Below are 12,726 nucleotides of genomic sequence, written 5' to 3' on the forward strand. Positions count from 1 at the left end.
GGCGGTACCTCCAGAGCACGCTCCAGTCCTGGTGCGCACCCACCGCCCTCCTCTCCCGACAGACGGCCAAGGCCAGGGGGCCAGCGAGACCACTGGCCGGACACAGAGCCCCCGGCCGGGGTAGGGGTGCCTGTGTGCATGCCGTCGATTCAGTCGTGTCCGAGTCCTTGGGATCCCAGGGACTGTAGCCCGCCAGGCTCCTCTGTCCATGGGGTTCTCCAGGCAAGAATGCTGGAATGGGTTGCCATGCCCTCCTCCAGGGGATCTTCCCGACCCAGGGATCCAGCCTGCGTCTCTTACGTGTCTTTTACGGGTTCTTTTACCACCAGCACCACCTGGGAAGCCGGGTCGGGGTGGAGCGGGTTGAAACCCCTCCAGGGAGGCTGCTTTATTTCGGGGTCGGGGGCGACACTGCTGTGTATCACGCTGTGGAAGCAGACCCCTGGCCCTAGAGTCCTCGGGGCCAGCAGCCCAGAGGCGGCCCCACAGGCAGGTGCCAGCAGCGGGGGACCGGCGGCCCAGCCCGCCTGGCCGCGGAGCCCAGCGCTGCTTCTTCACTGAGATCCATCCACCCTCCAGGACTCCTCCTCCTGCTGCTCCCCTGGACAAGAAACTGGCAGGGAGTGGGGAGCCTGGAGGTGAGGGGCTGGGCCGTCCCCGAGGAGCCCACGTGCCCACGCAGGCCGCAGGCTGCTGTTGGAAGCGCCGCCCAGAGCAGTCTCTGCTCTTGGGGCCCCCCACTTCCCACCGCAGCAGGGGCGTCCAGGGCCCAGGGCCCGACGTGGGGTGAGGGCTGCACAGGCACGCTCTGCTCAGAGCTCACACGTGTGCGGGATACACCGCGAGAACCAGGTGTCAGGGTAACTGCTCCTCAGAGACAACCCAGGCCCCTGTCCTGCAGCCCCCGAGGTGAGGGCGCCATGGCCAGATCCAGGGTGCACCCCACAGGGACCTGTTACTAAAAGACCCATTTCACAGAGCTGGAGATGGAGGTGATGCTGTGGATCAGAGCTCCGGGGGCACAGGCCCAAGGGCAGGGGTCTGTCCGGCCTCTCCCCTGGAGCCGAGGACAGATTCTGAGAAAGAACAGGACACCCCTGCGTCCCCCCCGACCCCAACAGGGCCCAGGCCACCTGGCCGTGTCCCAGAGGACAGTTCTACCAACCAGCGGCCTTGCCGGAGCTCCAGGGCCAGCGAGAGTCTCCCCTGCATGCCTCCCTGTCCCCAGACAGGCCCCCTCCCCGGGAATGCTGCACAGGGGCTTGGACTGGGGAGGTTTCGGGGCGTGGCCGGGCTCGCCCTCCCGGCCGCCCGCAGCAGCCCAGCCGCCGCCTGGACTCACCGATGGCCACCAGGGCGTTGCAGTCCTTCTTGTGGAAGTCGGCCCAGGACTTGGTCTTGCAGTACTTGCTGCAGGTCAGGATCCCATAGCAGCGGGTGCAGGGTGCCAGGCGCACCCCGATGGAGCGGCCGCACTGGTAGCAGAACTTGAAGAAGGGAATCCTGCAAGGGAGCAGGCGGGCAGTCAGGGGGCGCCCGGCACGTGTGCCTGAGGCCCTGGGCACCGGGACCCGCCATGTCCCGTGCTCAGAGCGGCCAGCTCGCGAGTGCTGGTCTAAGTGTGTCCAGCCCGGTGCTACTAGGAACAGGAAACAAGCCCCCACCCTGTGCTGGCCAACCCGACCGGGCAGGAAGTGACAATCCCCAACTCGGGGACCCTCACGTCATCACCATGGCGAGGGGGTGGGAGGAGTCTGTGGTGGGGGAGCCAGTTCTGGGCAGGCCTGCCGTGGGGCCGGGGGGCAGTGAGCTGGGTAGGTGCCCTTCCCCCGCCTGCCCACCCACCCCCATCAGGGTTTCCTGGGCAGAAACTGTCCAGGATGCCCACGGGGATAACACAGCGCCAGGCACGCAAAGACTGTCCAACAGCAGGGACAGGGCAGAGCTGAGACTCGAGGGGGCCAGCAGTGGAGGGGCAAGGAGGGTGTGGGGTGCAGGGCAGCACCTCCACCTTGACGAGGGTGGGGGGGCGTCTCCGAGCAGCAGAGCTGGGCTCACCCCTGCTTGGCCACTGCCCCCGCCAGGGGCCATGGAACCCACCCAGAGCCACCCAGGCCACTCCACGAGTGAGCTGCAACCCCCTTGCCCCCATCCTGGCTTAAGCTACGGCCCACAGCAGAGCTGGGCCTCTCAGGCGTGACCCTGCCCGGGCCAGGGAGGTCACGGCAGGCTCAGCAGCACCACCCAGCCGGGCACCACCCAGCCACTTACTGCTCCTGCCCCAGCAAGTCCTGCCCCTTGGGCATGTCGGTGCCCTTCCGCTTCAGCCGGAGGCAGGGGGCCAGCTCCGCTGTAGCGAGAGAGATCCGTGTTAGCCTCCATGCCCCCTGGTCATGCGCAATGCCCACGCGTGGAAGGCGGCACTGCGCTGCCCGCCTCCACCGCCCGGTGAGCCCCTTCCCGGCCCTGCGAGGCTGGCGAGGCGGGCGGCACAACCCTTGAGCAGCCCCCAGCAGGTCCAAGGGCACAGAGCACAGTGCGTACCTCTGCTTCTGGACCCACGCCCTGAGGTCTGCAAGCCTCCTGGCCGTCGGCCCAGCTCCGCGTTCCCAACTCTGCCTTTAATGGCCACAGGGCGGCACCAGGTTCCCTCTGGCCGTGGCCAGCTCACATGCCCCTCTGGTCTGGAGACTCTTGGCTTTGCTCTCTGGCCACTGGCAGCAGGACGCCCAGAGGGCTGGAGGACAGGACAGCAGCGAATCCCACCCACAGTAATCACCTGATGCTCAACCACACCCCTCTGCTTTCCTGTCCTTAGACAACACATCAGTCCTCTCAAGAAAGGCCACCCATCCTCCACTCCCCCGGCACCCCTTAAGACACAGGAACCCCACAAAGAAATACCTGCTGGCCAGGAGAGTAGAGAATGTGGGAGACCCTCCTTCCCCGCTCTCCATGCCCCCCAGCCCCCAGGACCACTCTCCATGCTGTTGTGGGGTCCAGAAGCAGCTCTGTGAGTGACAGTGGGCAGGGCCAAAGCGCCCTCCCAAACCACCTGGTGCCAGAGTGATGCTTCTGGGGGAGCTGGCGATAAACCAGGTTGTAACTTTAACTCTCCTTTCCAATTCAGATGCCTTTCATTTATTTTTCTTGTCTAATTGCATAGCTTACAACTCCAGTACAATGTTACACAGAAGACGTTTCTGTCTTCTTCCTGACCTTGGGGTGAGAATGCACCCAGCCTTTCATCATTGACTTGATGTTAGCTGTGGGGGTTTTCTTGCAGGTGCCCTTTATCAGGTTCAAGAAATGCCCTTCTGTTCTTTGTTGTGAGTTTCATCATGAAAGGATGTTGGATTTTCTACATCAAAATTTTTTTAACATCAATTGAATTTTTTCTTTCATTTTAATAGCATAGTATATTACATTGACAGTTTTGCTGTTGTTAAACCATCCTTGCAGACCCCACTCGGTCATGGTAGATCATTCTTTGGCACGAGGCTGAGTTTGGTTTGCTACTGTGTGTGTATTTTCAGCCACACTGTGCAGCATGTGGGATCTCAGTTGCCCAGCCAGGGATGGGACTCACGCCCCTGCATTATAAGCACAGAGTGTTGGCCACTAGACTGTCAGGGAAGTCCCAGTTTGTTAGTATTTTGTTGAATATTTTTGCATTTATATTCATAAAGGATATTGGTCTTTAGTTTTCTTATAATGCTGTTGTCTGGCTTCGGAATCAGTAATGAGGCTTCATAAAATAAGTTAGGAAGTGTTCCTTTCTCTTTAATTTTTGAAAGAATTAGAAAAGGATTTGTGCTCATTCCATGTTAAATGTTTGGTATAACTTACCAATGGAGCCATCTGTACCTGGGTTTGTTTGGGAGGGTTTTGTTACTCTTTGTTGGGAGGCTTTTTGTTACTTACTCAATCTTTCTAACTGTTATAAATCTGGGAAGGTTTTTTATTCCCTCTTTAATCGGTTGCGGTAGATGCTATGTTCTCAGCAATTTGTCCATTTCATCTTGGTGCTCCAACTCCTTGTCATAAAGTTGTTCATAGTATTCTCTCATAATTCTTTTCACTCCTAAATGTTTGGTAATAATGTTTATTCTTTTAATTCTGATTTTAGTAATTTGAGTCTTCACTTTTTCCTGGTCAATCTAGCCAAATGTGTCAGTTTTCCTGATTTTTTCAGTGAACCACTCCCGAGGTTTACTGATTTTCTCTATTATTTTCCTATCCTCTATGTCACTAATATTCTCTCTAACAGACACACATACATTTATGTAGCTGGCAAACCAGCTTACTCTAGGTTTAGTGCGCTCTTCCTCTGCCGGCGTTTTAAGGAGCAGGGCTGGGCTGGTGACTGAGACTGCTTTCTTCTTAATGAAGGCACTCACAGCTGCACGTCCCTGTGGTCGCCGCTTTAGCGGGTTCCGGTATATCGTCTTCTTCCACCTTCACATCACAGCGCTTTCTAATCGCTTCTTTCATTTCTTCTTTGACCCCCTGGTTATTTAGAAGTGTATTGTTTTATGTCATATCTCCAAATGTCTTCCTATTATACTCATTTCTAATTCCATTCCGTTGTGGCCAGGGTACATAATTTGCATTCTTTCTATCCCTATAAATGTGTTAAGAGTTTGGGGGCGGGGGTCTTATGACTGAGCACATGTCTGTCCTAGGCAGTGTCCCACGTGCACTTGAGAAGAATATACCTTCTGTTGTTTGGTGGGCACAGCGTTCTATAAATGCCTTAGGTCTCGGAGTCCAATGTGTCTGTGTGTGTGTTCAGTCACACAGTCGTGTCCGGCTCTTTGTGACCCCACAGACTGTAGCATGCCAGCATTCCCTGTCCTCTGTAGTCTAACCGTGTTGTTAAATCTCCTTTTCTCTATAATTTTGTGCCTAAATTTTCTACAAATTATTGTAGAACATTTGGAATTGACATCTCCAACTATTTTATTATTGAATTATTTATTTTGCATTTCATGTGTGTTTTTTCTGCTTTGTTTATTTGGGTGTCTGCTGTTAGGTGCATATAGGTTTATAATTACTTTACCTCCCTGATTAATTGACTCTTTCATCATTTAAAAATGTCCCTCTTTATTGTCAGTAATATTTTTGCTTTAAAGTCCATTTTTTTGTAATATAAGTATAGCCATTGCAGCTTTCTTGTGGTTGTTATTTTCATGATGTAAGATTTTTTTTATCATTTTACTTCCAATCTATTTGTATCACTGAGTCTAAAATATGTCTCCTGTGGGAAACATGTAAATGGACTTTTCTTATTTTTATTCAGTCTGATGGTTTCTGCCTCTTGCCTGGATTATTTAGTGCACTCATACTTAATGTTATTACTGACATAGCTGGGTTTACATTTGCCATTTTACATTTTGTTTTCTATATGTCTCATATTTTTGTTCTTCTACTCCTCATTTATTTACTTTTTTGCATTAAGTGAATACTTTTAAATGTAATGTTTAATTTCTTTAATTATTTTAAACTATACTTTCGTTATTTCCTTGAAAGTGAAAGTGAAAGTCGCTCAGTCGTGTCCAACGCTTTGTGACCCCATGGGCCATACAGTCCATGAAATTCTCCAGGCCAGAACACTGGAGTGGGTAGCTGTTCCCTTCTCCAGCGGCTCTTCCCAACCCAGGGATCGAACCCAGGTCTCCTGCATTGTAGGTGGATTCTTTACCAGCTGAGCCACCAAGATTATAATAAATAAAATCCATACATATATGCTTATAGTAATTTTTCTATAAATTGCTTATATATAAATCATGCAAATTTCTTTCTTTTTTTTTTTTGCAAATTTCTTTTTAAATCTAAGGAAACATGCATTTCTTTTTTATTCTTATAATTAACTTTGCCAGTGCTCTTTATTCACATGGAGGACTTAATTTCTGGAGTCATGTGCTTCAGTGCTTCCTGTAAAGCAGGACTACGAGGGACAAATTCTCAAGGGTTCTGTCTTCGGTAATGCCTTTCTGTCACCTTCATCCAGCTTCGCTGGATCCAGGATTCTCAGCTGAAGCTTACCGCTTTGAGCACTTGACTATGACATCCCATTGCCTTCTGGCCTCCGTGGCTTCTGACGAGGGGCCAACTGCTGACTTCACTGGGGTCCCCTTGTGATGAATCATTCGGTTCTCAGCATTTCAACTATGGTGTGTCTGTTTGCAGCTGTCTGTGTTTATCCTTTTGGGAGTTCATTAAGCTCTCTGGATATACAGGTTGACGATTTTCACCAAATTCTGGATGTTTTCATCATGGTATCTTCCACTACATTTCCTGCTCCCCTCTCTCCATCACGCACACGTCAATGTGCTCAGGGGTGCCCACTTTTCACTGGGGACCTGTTCATTTCCCATCATCGCTGTCCCCCTCTAGGGCTGACTGTCGTTATTTGTGTGTTGGGTGGTGTGTAAGTGAGAGGGCAGGGGAGGCTTGTGCTTGAGTCGGGGGCGGGGGGGGGTGTTATGGACATACCTGTGTCCTTCCAAGATTAATTTGCTGAGAGCCTAACCCCAATGCCACGGGACTTGGAGGGGGGCTTTGGGTGATGGGGGCGGAGCCCTCTGGTGGGATTAGCACCCTGTAAAAAGAGGAAGTGCACGCGCTCTCTCGCGTGAGAACAGGACAGGCAGACGGCGTCGAGGAGCCAGGAAGCGGCCCCCCAGAGCCGGCCACAGCGGCTCCCGGAGCTCGGTCTCCAGCCTTCTGAACCGAGCAAACACCTGCTTGTTGTCTAAGCATCCCCCGCCCCACCGACCTGAGCTGACGTCCTGAGGTCGCGTGTGGGCACGCAGGTACGAGGAGGTCGGCGGCCACAAGCTGGTGTGAGGGTGAGTGGATATGCGTGGCTGTGCGTGGGCTGGTGAGCGTGGGGGTGGGGAGGGTTATGATGGATGGTGTGTGTGCGTGTGTGACAGTGTGCAAGGGGGTTCTGTGGGGAAGGATGGGATGAGCGTGCATGTGGGGAGGAATGAGTGGGCATGTGGGGAGGGGGTGAGGGGGGTGGTCCCTGGGGGCTTGTGTGGGGGCTGGCCTGGGGTGGCAGGTGTGTGAGGACAGGGGTGTGAGGGGTGGTGGAGGTGAGCAGTTGGTAGGGATGTGTGTGAGCGGGTAGGTGGGCATCTGGTTAGGAACTATTTGTGGGGTGGGGTGTGGGGGTCTTATGATGTGTGTGCAGGGAGCTTGGACATTGGGGTGTATGTGTGCAGCGGAGGTGGGGTGAGGACCTGAGGGTGTGCAGGTCTGTGAGTGGATTTGGCAGGTTTATGTTAGTGTGTGGGTGTGTGTGCAGCAGTGAGGAGCGTTGTGTATGAAAGGTGGGTGTCTCGGGGCTGCAGGATGGGTCCAGGCGTTGGGGGACAGGGTGCAGACGGTCACGCGGTGTGTGGAACGGTGGGTGGGGGCGGGCTGGTTGTGTGTGTATGTACATGTGCAGGTGGGGGAGGTGGGGAGGCTGGTCCATGTGTGTACACGTGTGGGTGGTGGGGAGGGCAGGGGTGCTGCCGGGGGGGTTATGGGGCGGGGTATGTGTAAGGGAGTCGGGCAGGGCGGAGGGGCCGGGGTGGACGCGGGGTGTCGGGGAGGGGACAAGCGGGGCATGGCCCTCAGACAGCAGCCCGACTCCTGCTGCCGTGGGGCCCTGTGTCAGGGCTGAGCTCAAGGGCGGAGGGGCATCAGGGTCTCTCAGCAGCCCCCGGCGCCACCTCTGTCTCCCTATCACCCACTATGCGGGTTCCGAGCAGCAGATGGGAGCAGAGGTGTGGCTGAGGGAGACCACCGGTCCCGGGCCCCCCACACAGGCAGCTGTCACCGCGTGCCCCGCCCCACCCCCATCTCCTGGAAGGCACAGCCCCTCCCCTGGGCCTGTGGGCTTCCCCAGGAGCCCACTTTCTTTCGCCACCTGAGCAGACTGTCAGCCAGGAGACAAGCTCCCTGTCTGTGCGCCACGGGGTTCTGGATCCTTCGCCCACGCCTGAGGACCCGCCAGGCTCTCACCCGAGACTGCAGCTCAGGCTGGCTCTGCCATGGGGCTAGACCACGCAGGGCCCTCGGGGGAGCATGAGCCAGGGCTTCCCCCCCCAGCTCAGGCTGGCTGCCAGCTCCACCCCCGGGGCGTAGCTCACCAAGCAGCCGCAGGGCAGGCTCCCTCCCCCCAACCCCCGTGCAGGCAAGTCGCCCTCCTCAGGGGGCAGGCAGAGGGCGGGGCCGGCAGGGCACTGGACACAGGTGATGCTCCCAGACCTGGGATGGGGCCCCCCAATTCCTCTTCCCAGGCCCACCCCACACAGCCTCCTGGAGCCAGACCCTCAGGGGACGCAGCCCCTAGTACGGGGCACCAATGCTCTTCCACGACGCATGAAGCCTGTCACACACACTCAGGCCAAGGGGGCCTCTGGGTCAGCTCTGAGCTGCGTGAAGAGCCCGCTGCAGCCGCCCACCCCGCTGGCTGCCCACCACGCCCACGCACCCACCCACGCACCCACCCGGCCGAGCACCCACCACGCCCACCTCGCTTGCTCAGATGCAACACCTTCAGGTCCCACTGGCCCTCCTTGGCAAAGACGGCCTGCCGCAGCTGGAGGCCCATGTATTCCAGGAGCTTCTTCCGGGCCAGAAATGTCTCCCGCTCTGCAGGCATCAGCATGTGGAAGGGGCAGTGGGCTATCTTCCGGTCCTGCAACCCAGCACCAGTCACCACCTCTGAGCACGGGGCACCGGGCCCCCAGTCCACCAGGGGGAGCAGGTCCAGCAGCCCTGGGCCACCGCCAACAGTTTGGGGTACACTGTGGTCATGGCGATGAGTGTGAGGACAGACCAGGTAACGCTCAGAGAGCTGGTGCACAGGCAGTCAAGCTGGCAGTGCTTGGGGGGCCTGAATTTTCCCTTCTAGGAGGCTGGGGGAGGACTTTGGTCAGAGGCATGAGGGACCTTTGGCCCGCCTTGCCCAAGAGATGCTAAAGGCCCCAGCTCCACCCCCATCGCCAATGAGAGACTCAACCCACCTGGTAGAATCTGAAGTACCCATAGTCCACCGCTGTGCCCACAGCTGTTTTGTCCCCCTGTGAAAGTGTCACAGGGCTCAGGATGTCAGCCCCGTAATTAATGAGCCGGTCAATCTGTGGAGAACAGAGCCCACGTCAAAGGCTCGCATTTGCCCCAGCCACCAGGGGGCGGGGCATGGAGCAGGGGGCCCTCTCCCCCAGCAGGAGAGCAGGGTCAGGCTCCTGCCCCCTGCGTGACCCAGCTGGGCCATCCTCCCAGGTGTGCGGAGTGTCAGCAAGACAGACAGACGGACAAGACATTAGGGTGGTGTGTCCTCAGGGTGACCCTCAGAGCAAGGTTGAGTCTGGGGGCTGGCCGGCTCCTCGGGCGGCCCTCCCTCACCCAACCGGACCCCAGGGCACCCTGCTGAGGTCTGGTCCCACTCCACTAGAATGTATGTGGTAGGAGGGCAAACCCCAAGCTGGTCTGTCTGAGACACACTGGGACCTGGGACCCTTGCTGCAGTGCTTGCACCTGGACAAATGTCTCCTTCGGAAACAAAATACAAAGAAACCAAATAGACTAAAAATAGCTGGGTGCAGGTGCAGTTGAGGCAGACTATGGACAAGATACATAAAGACCACAAACTTGCAGCTGCCACTTCTGAAGAGCCAGGAGCAAAAGCAGGGTATGTGCACGCACCCTGCACTCAACACCACCGAAGGGCGGGCAGACCACCTAAGCCTCCAGACTGACCCTTGGACACACCCCTCCACTCACCCCATATAAGGAACAAGCTCACCCCGCCTCGGGGAATGAGCAAGGGTGCCTGTGACTTGTTCTCAAGTTCTGTAGGTTAAAGAGGCTAAGAGCCCTAGTCCATACCGTGTTCACCATCCATACGACAACCCGAGGGCGCTCAGTAAGACCACAGGTGCTGTGAGACCAGCTATGTGAGTGTGTGTGTGTGCTTGCACATGTATTCAGAGGCCTGTGGATGTGTGCATGCATGTGTGTGGTTTCAAAGAGCAGCTATGTGAGTGTGTGGTTGCATGCACACGTATGCACAGGTGTGTGGACATGTGTGTGCATGCTTGTGTGTGTGGTTGCAGACAGCAGCTATGTGAGTGTGTGGGGATGGGTGCTTGTACACGTATGCACAGGCATGTGGACATGTGTGTGCATGCATGTGTGTGGTTGCAGAGAGCAGCTGTGTGAGTGTGTGGTTGTGTGCACATGTATGCATTGGTGTGTGGACATGTGTGTGCATGCATGTGTGGTTACAGAGAGCAGCTATGTGTATGTAGGTGCTTGCACACATATGCACAGGTGTGTGGACGTGTGGGCATGTGTGTGCACGCATGTGTGTGTGGCTGCAGAGAGCAGCTATGTGCGTGAGGAGGGTGCTTGCACATGTATACACAGGCATGTGATGTGCCTGTGCATGCACATGTGTGTGCATTTGGACCCCTGACACACCCCGAGGCAAGGTCCTCCGCTCCTGACGCAGCACCAACTGCATTCACAGCAAACAGCATCCGTCAGAGGCGCCCACCCCGACCACGACAAGGAAGGATGCCATGCTACACAGAGGTTCTTTGGTTTCACAGTTCCATCGAGAAATGCTGACAAAACCACAAACCACAAGGCTGGATGTGACAGACAAGAATCAGGCTGTCATCTACAGGAAGTTCAGAATGCACACTTGCCGAGCAGGTGTCAGCAGGCTCGTTATTTGGGGAGACACAAGGCGGCCTCAATGACTGTCACCAGCCTCTCATCACTCAACCTTCCTTCCTCACAAACAAAAACCCTAGGTTCTGGGGGCACTGCCAGTGAAGCTTTGCTTCCAGCAGAGAGTGCACCCCCACCCAGGACACAGCTCCCCCATCCCCCACCCAGCTCCCCATTCCCCATACCCCCCAGGACACAGCTCCCCCATCCCCCAGCCATCTCCCCATTCCCCATACCCCCCAGGACATAGTTCCCCATCCCCCACCCAGGGCACAGCTCCCCATCCCCCACCCAGGGCACAGCTCCCCATCCCCGCCCCAGGATACAGCTTCTGGATCCCTGGTAATCTGGTTCTGTCACTGAAAACTCTAGACTCCTGCAGCCAGACCAAAGCCAAGCCCAATGTCTCTCAAGACAAACTAGGGACTCTTGTCTGGCCTTTTGAGTGGGTTTGCCACTAATATATTTTAGGTCTATAAACTATAAAAGGCAAGAATTACTTGTACTTTCTCAAGTGTTTGGAACATCAAGTCTTGAACACAGAGCAAGAGCCCGTGAAGTGCCATGAAGCAGCTTGCTGCAAGCAAGGGCCAGACAGAGGGTCCAGTGCAGACCCCAGACCTGCCCGCCAGGGCCTCCCCTTTCCACCCTCCCCGCCCCCGGCTCACCAGGGCCAGCCTGCTCTCCAGGCTCCTCTGGCTCTCATAGATGATGTCACAGGCGACACACAGGGCGCTGCCCAAGCCTTTGGTCAGGAGCATGTTGGGGTCAGCTCCGCAGGACAGCAGCTCCTTCACAATCTGGGCACAGACAGGCCTGTCAGCACCCGCCGCGCCCCTCCCCAACGAGCGGAGGAAGCGCCCGGAGCCAGGCCACGCGGGGCGACTTCCCTGCTTCCCACCCCCAGGGGCCGTGGCTCAGACGGTGAGGCTGGGGGTGCACACGGCGGCTCCCTAGGGAGGACTCCCACTCCCCCGGGCGGGCGGCCCAGGTCCAGCACTTCCTCAGAACAATGTCCAGTTGCTCAGAAGTGGTCCCGGCGCCTCTCTGCTTTCCACCTGGGGACGCAGGGGATCCTGCCGGGCCTCTCACCCCACAGGGTCAGGCGCACGTCCTGCTGGTCCATGTCCCTGGGACCAGCTTGCCTCTACCCAGGGCAGCCGGTCACCGTGATCACCTGACCACGTGCAGAGGACGGGGCTCCCTTGCTCCCTGCTGCGTCCCCAGTCGCCCAGGGGCCCCCGGGGAGCCTGGAGTCAGAGCAGCTGCTCCAGACACACGAGGCACCGAGCTTGGCCCTCCGAGAGCTTCTGCGCCGGGGGTAAGGCTCTCCTCCAGGCTGCCCGCCCCCCAGGGCCGGTCACAGAGCAGGTGCCCGCGTGACCCGCTGAGTGAGTGACTCGGTGCATGAGCCAAGGCAGGGGGCGGAGGGGCCGGGCAGAAGGGACGCGGGAGCCCCAGCCGCTCAGCAACAGTGGCTGCCTCAGGCCTCCCCGAGCTGCCCTCTCACCAGAGAGGCCCTCCCGCCGCCCAGCTGAAGGAGCCCCCGCCATTCTCCTCCCTCCCCCATCGTCACTTTCTTCATGAGCTGAGGGCCTGATACTGTCACACACCGGACTGTGGTCCATCTGCCCCAACTAGAATGTAGGATCCTTGACACTTCTGTTCTGTTCAACACCTGATGCCTGGAATGGTGCCTACCTGGTACATAGAACATCCTCAAAAAATAACAGCTAAATGAAAGGATGAATAGGTGGGTGGATTATAGGTGGATAGATAGAAAAAAGGAATATCAACAACCTCATTTATGCAGACAATACTACCCTAATGGCAGAAAGCAAAGAGGAACTAAAGAGCCTCTTGATGAGGGTAAAAGAGGAGAGTGAAAAAGCTGGCTTAAAACTCAACATTCAAAAAAATGAAGATCACGGCATTCGGTCCTATCACTTCATGGCAAATAGATGGGGAAAAAATGGAAAGACTGGC

The 12,726-nt window shown here is 56.5% G+C and overlaps 1 protein-coding gene across 1 annotated transcript in view; it reads right to left on the reverse strand.

Annotated features, from left to right (window-relative positions):
- ANKMY1 (ankyrin repeat and MYND domain containing 1) overlaps positions 1 to 12,726 on the reverse strand; it is a 55,005-nt gene that overhangs the window by 20,983 nt on the left and 21,296 nt on the right. Inside the window, exons 13-17 of the mRNA XM_043462167.1 lie at positions 11,409 to 11,540; positions 9,027 to 9,140; positions 8,533 to 8,698; positions 2,272 to 2,350; positions 1,343 to 1,503 (exon numbers count right to left, since the gene is read on the reverse strand). Of these exons, the coding sequence (XP_043318102.1) occupies positions 1,343 to 1,503; positions 2,272 to 2,350; positions 8,533 to 8,698; positions 9,027 to 9,140; positions 11,409 to 11,540 (652 nt within the window). The remainder of the gene's footprint in view (positions 1 to 1,342; positions 1,504 to 2,271; positions 2,351 to 8,532; positions 8,699 to 9,026; positions 9,141 to 11,408; positions 11,541 to 12,726) is intronic.

Source organism: Cervus canadensis, chromosome 2 (assembly GCF_019320065.1).
Source record: "Cervus canadensis isolate Bull #8, Minnesota chromosome 2, ASM1932006v1, whole genome shotgun sequence".
Lineage (NCBI taxonomy): Eukaryota > Metazoa > Chordata > Mammalia > Artiodactyla > Cervidae > Cervus > Cervus canadensis.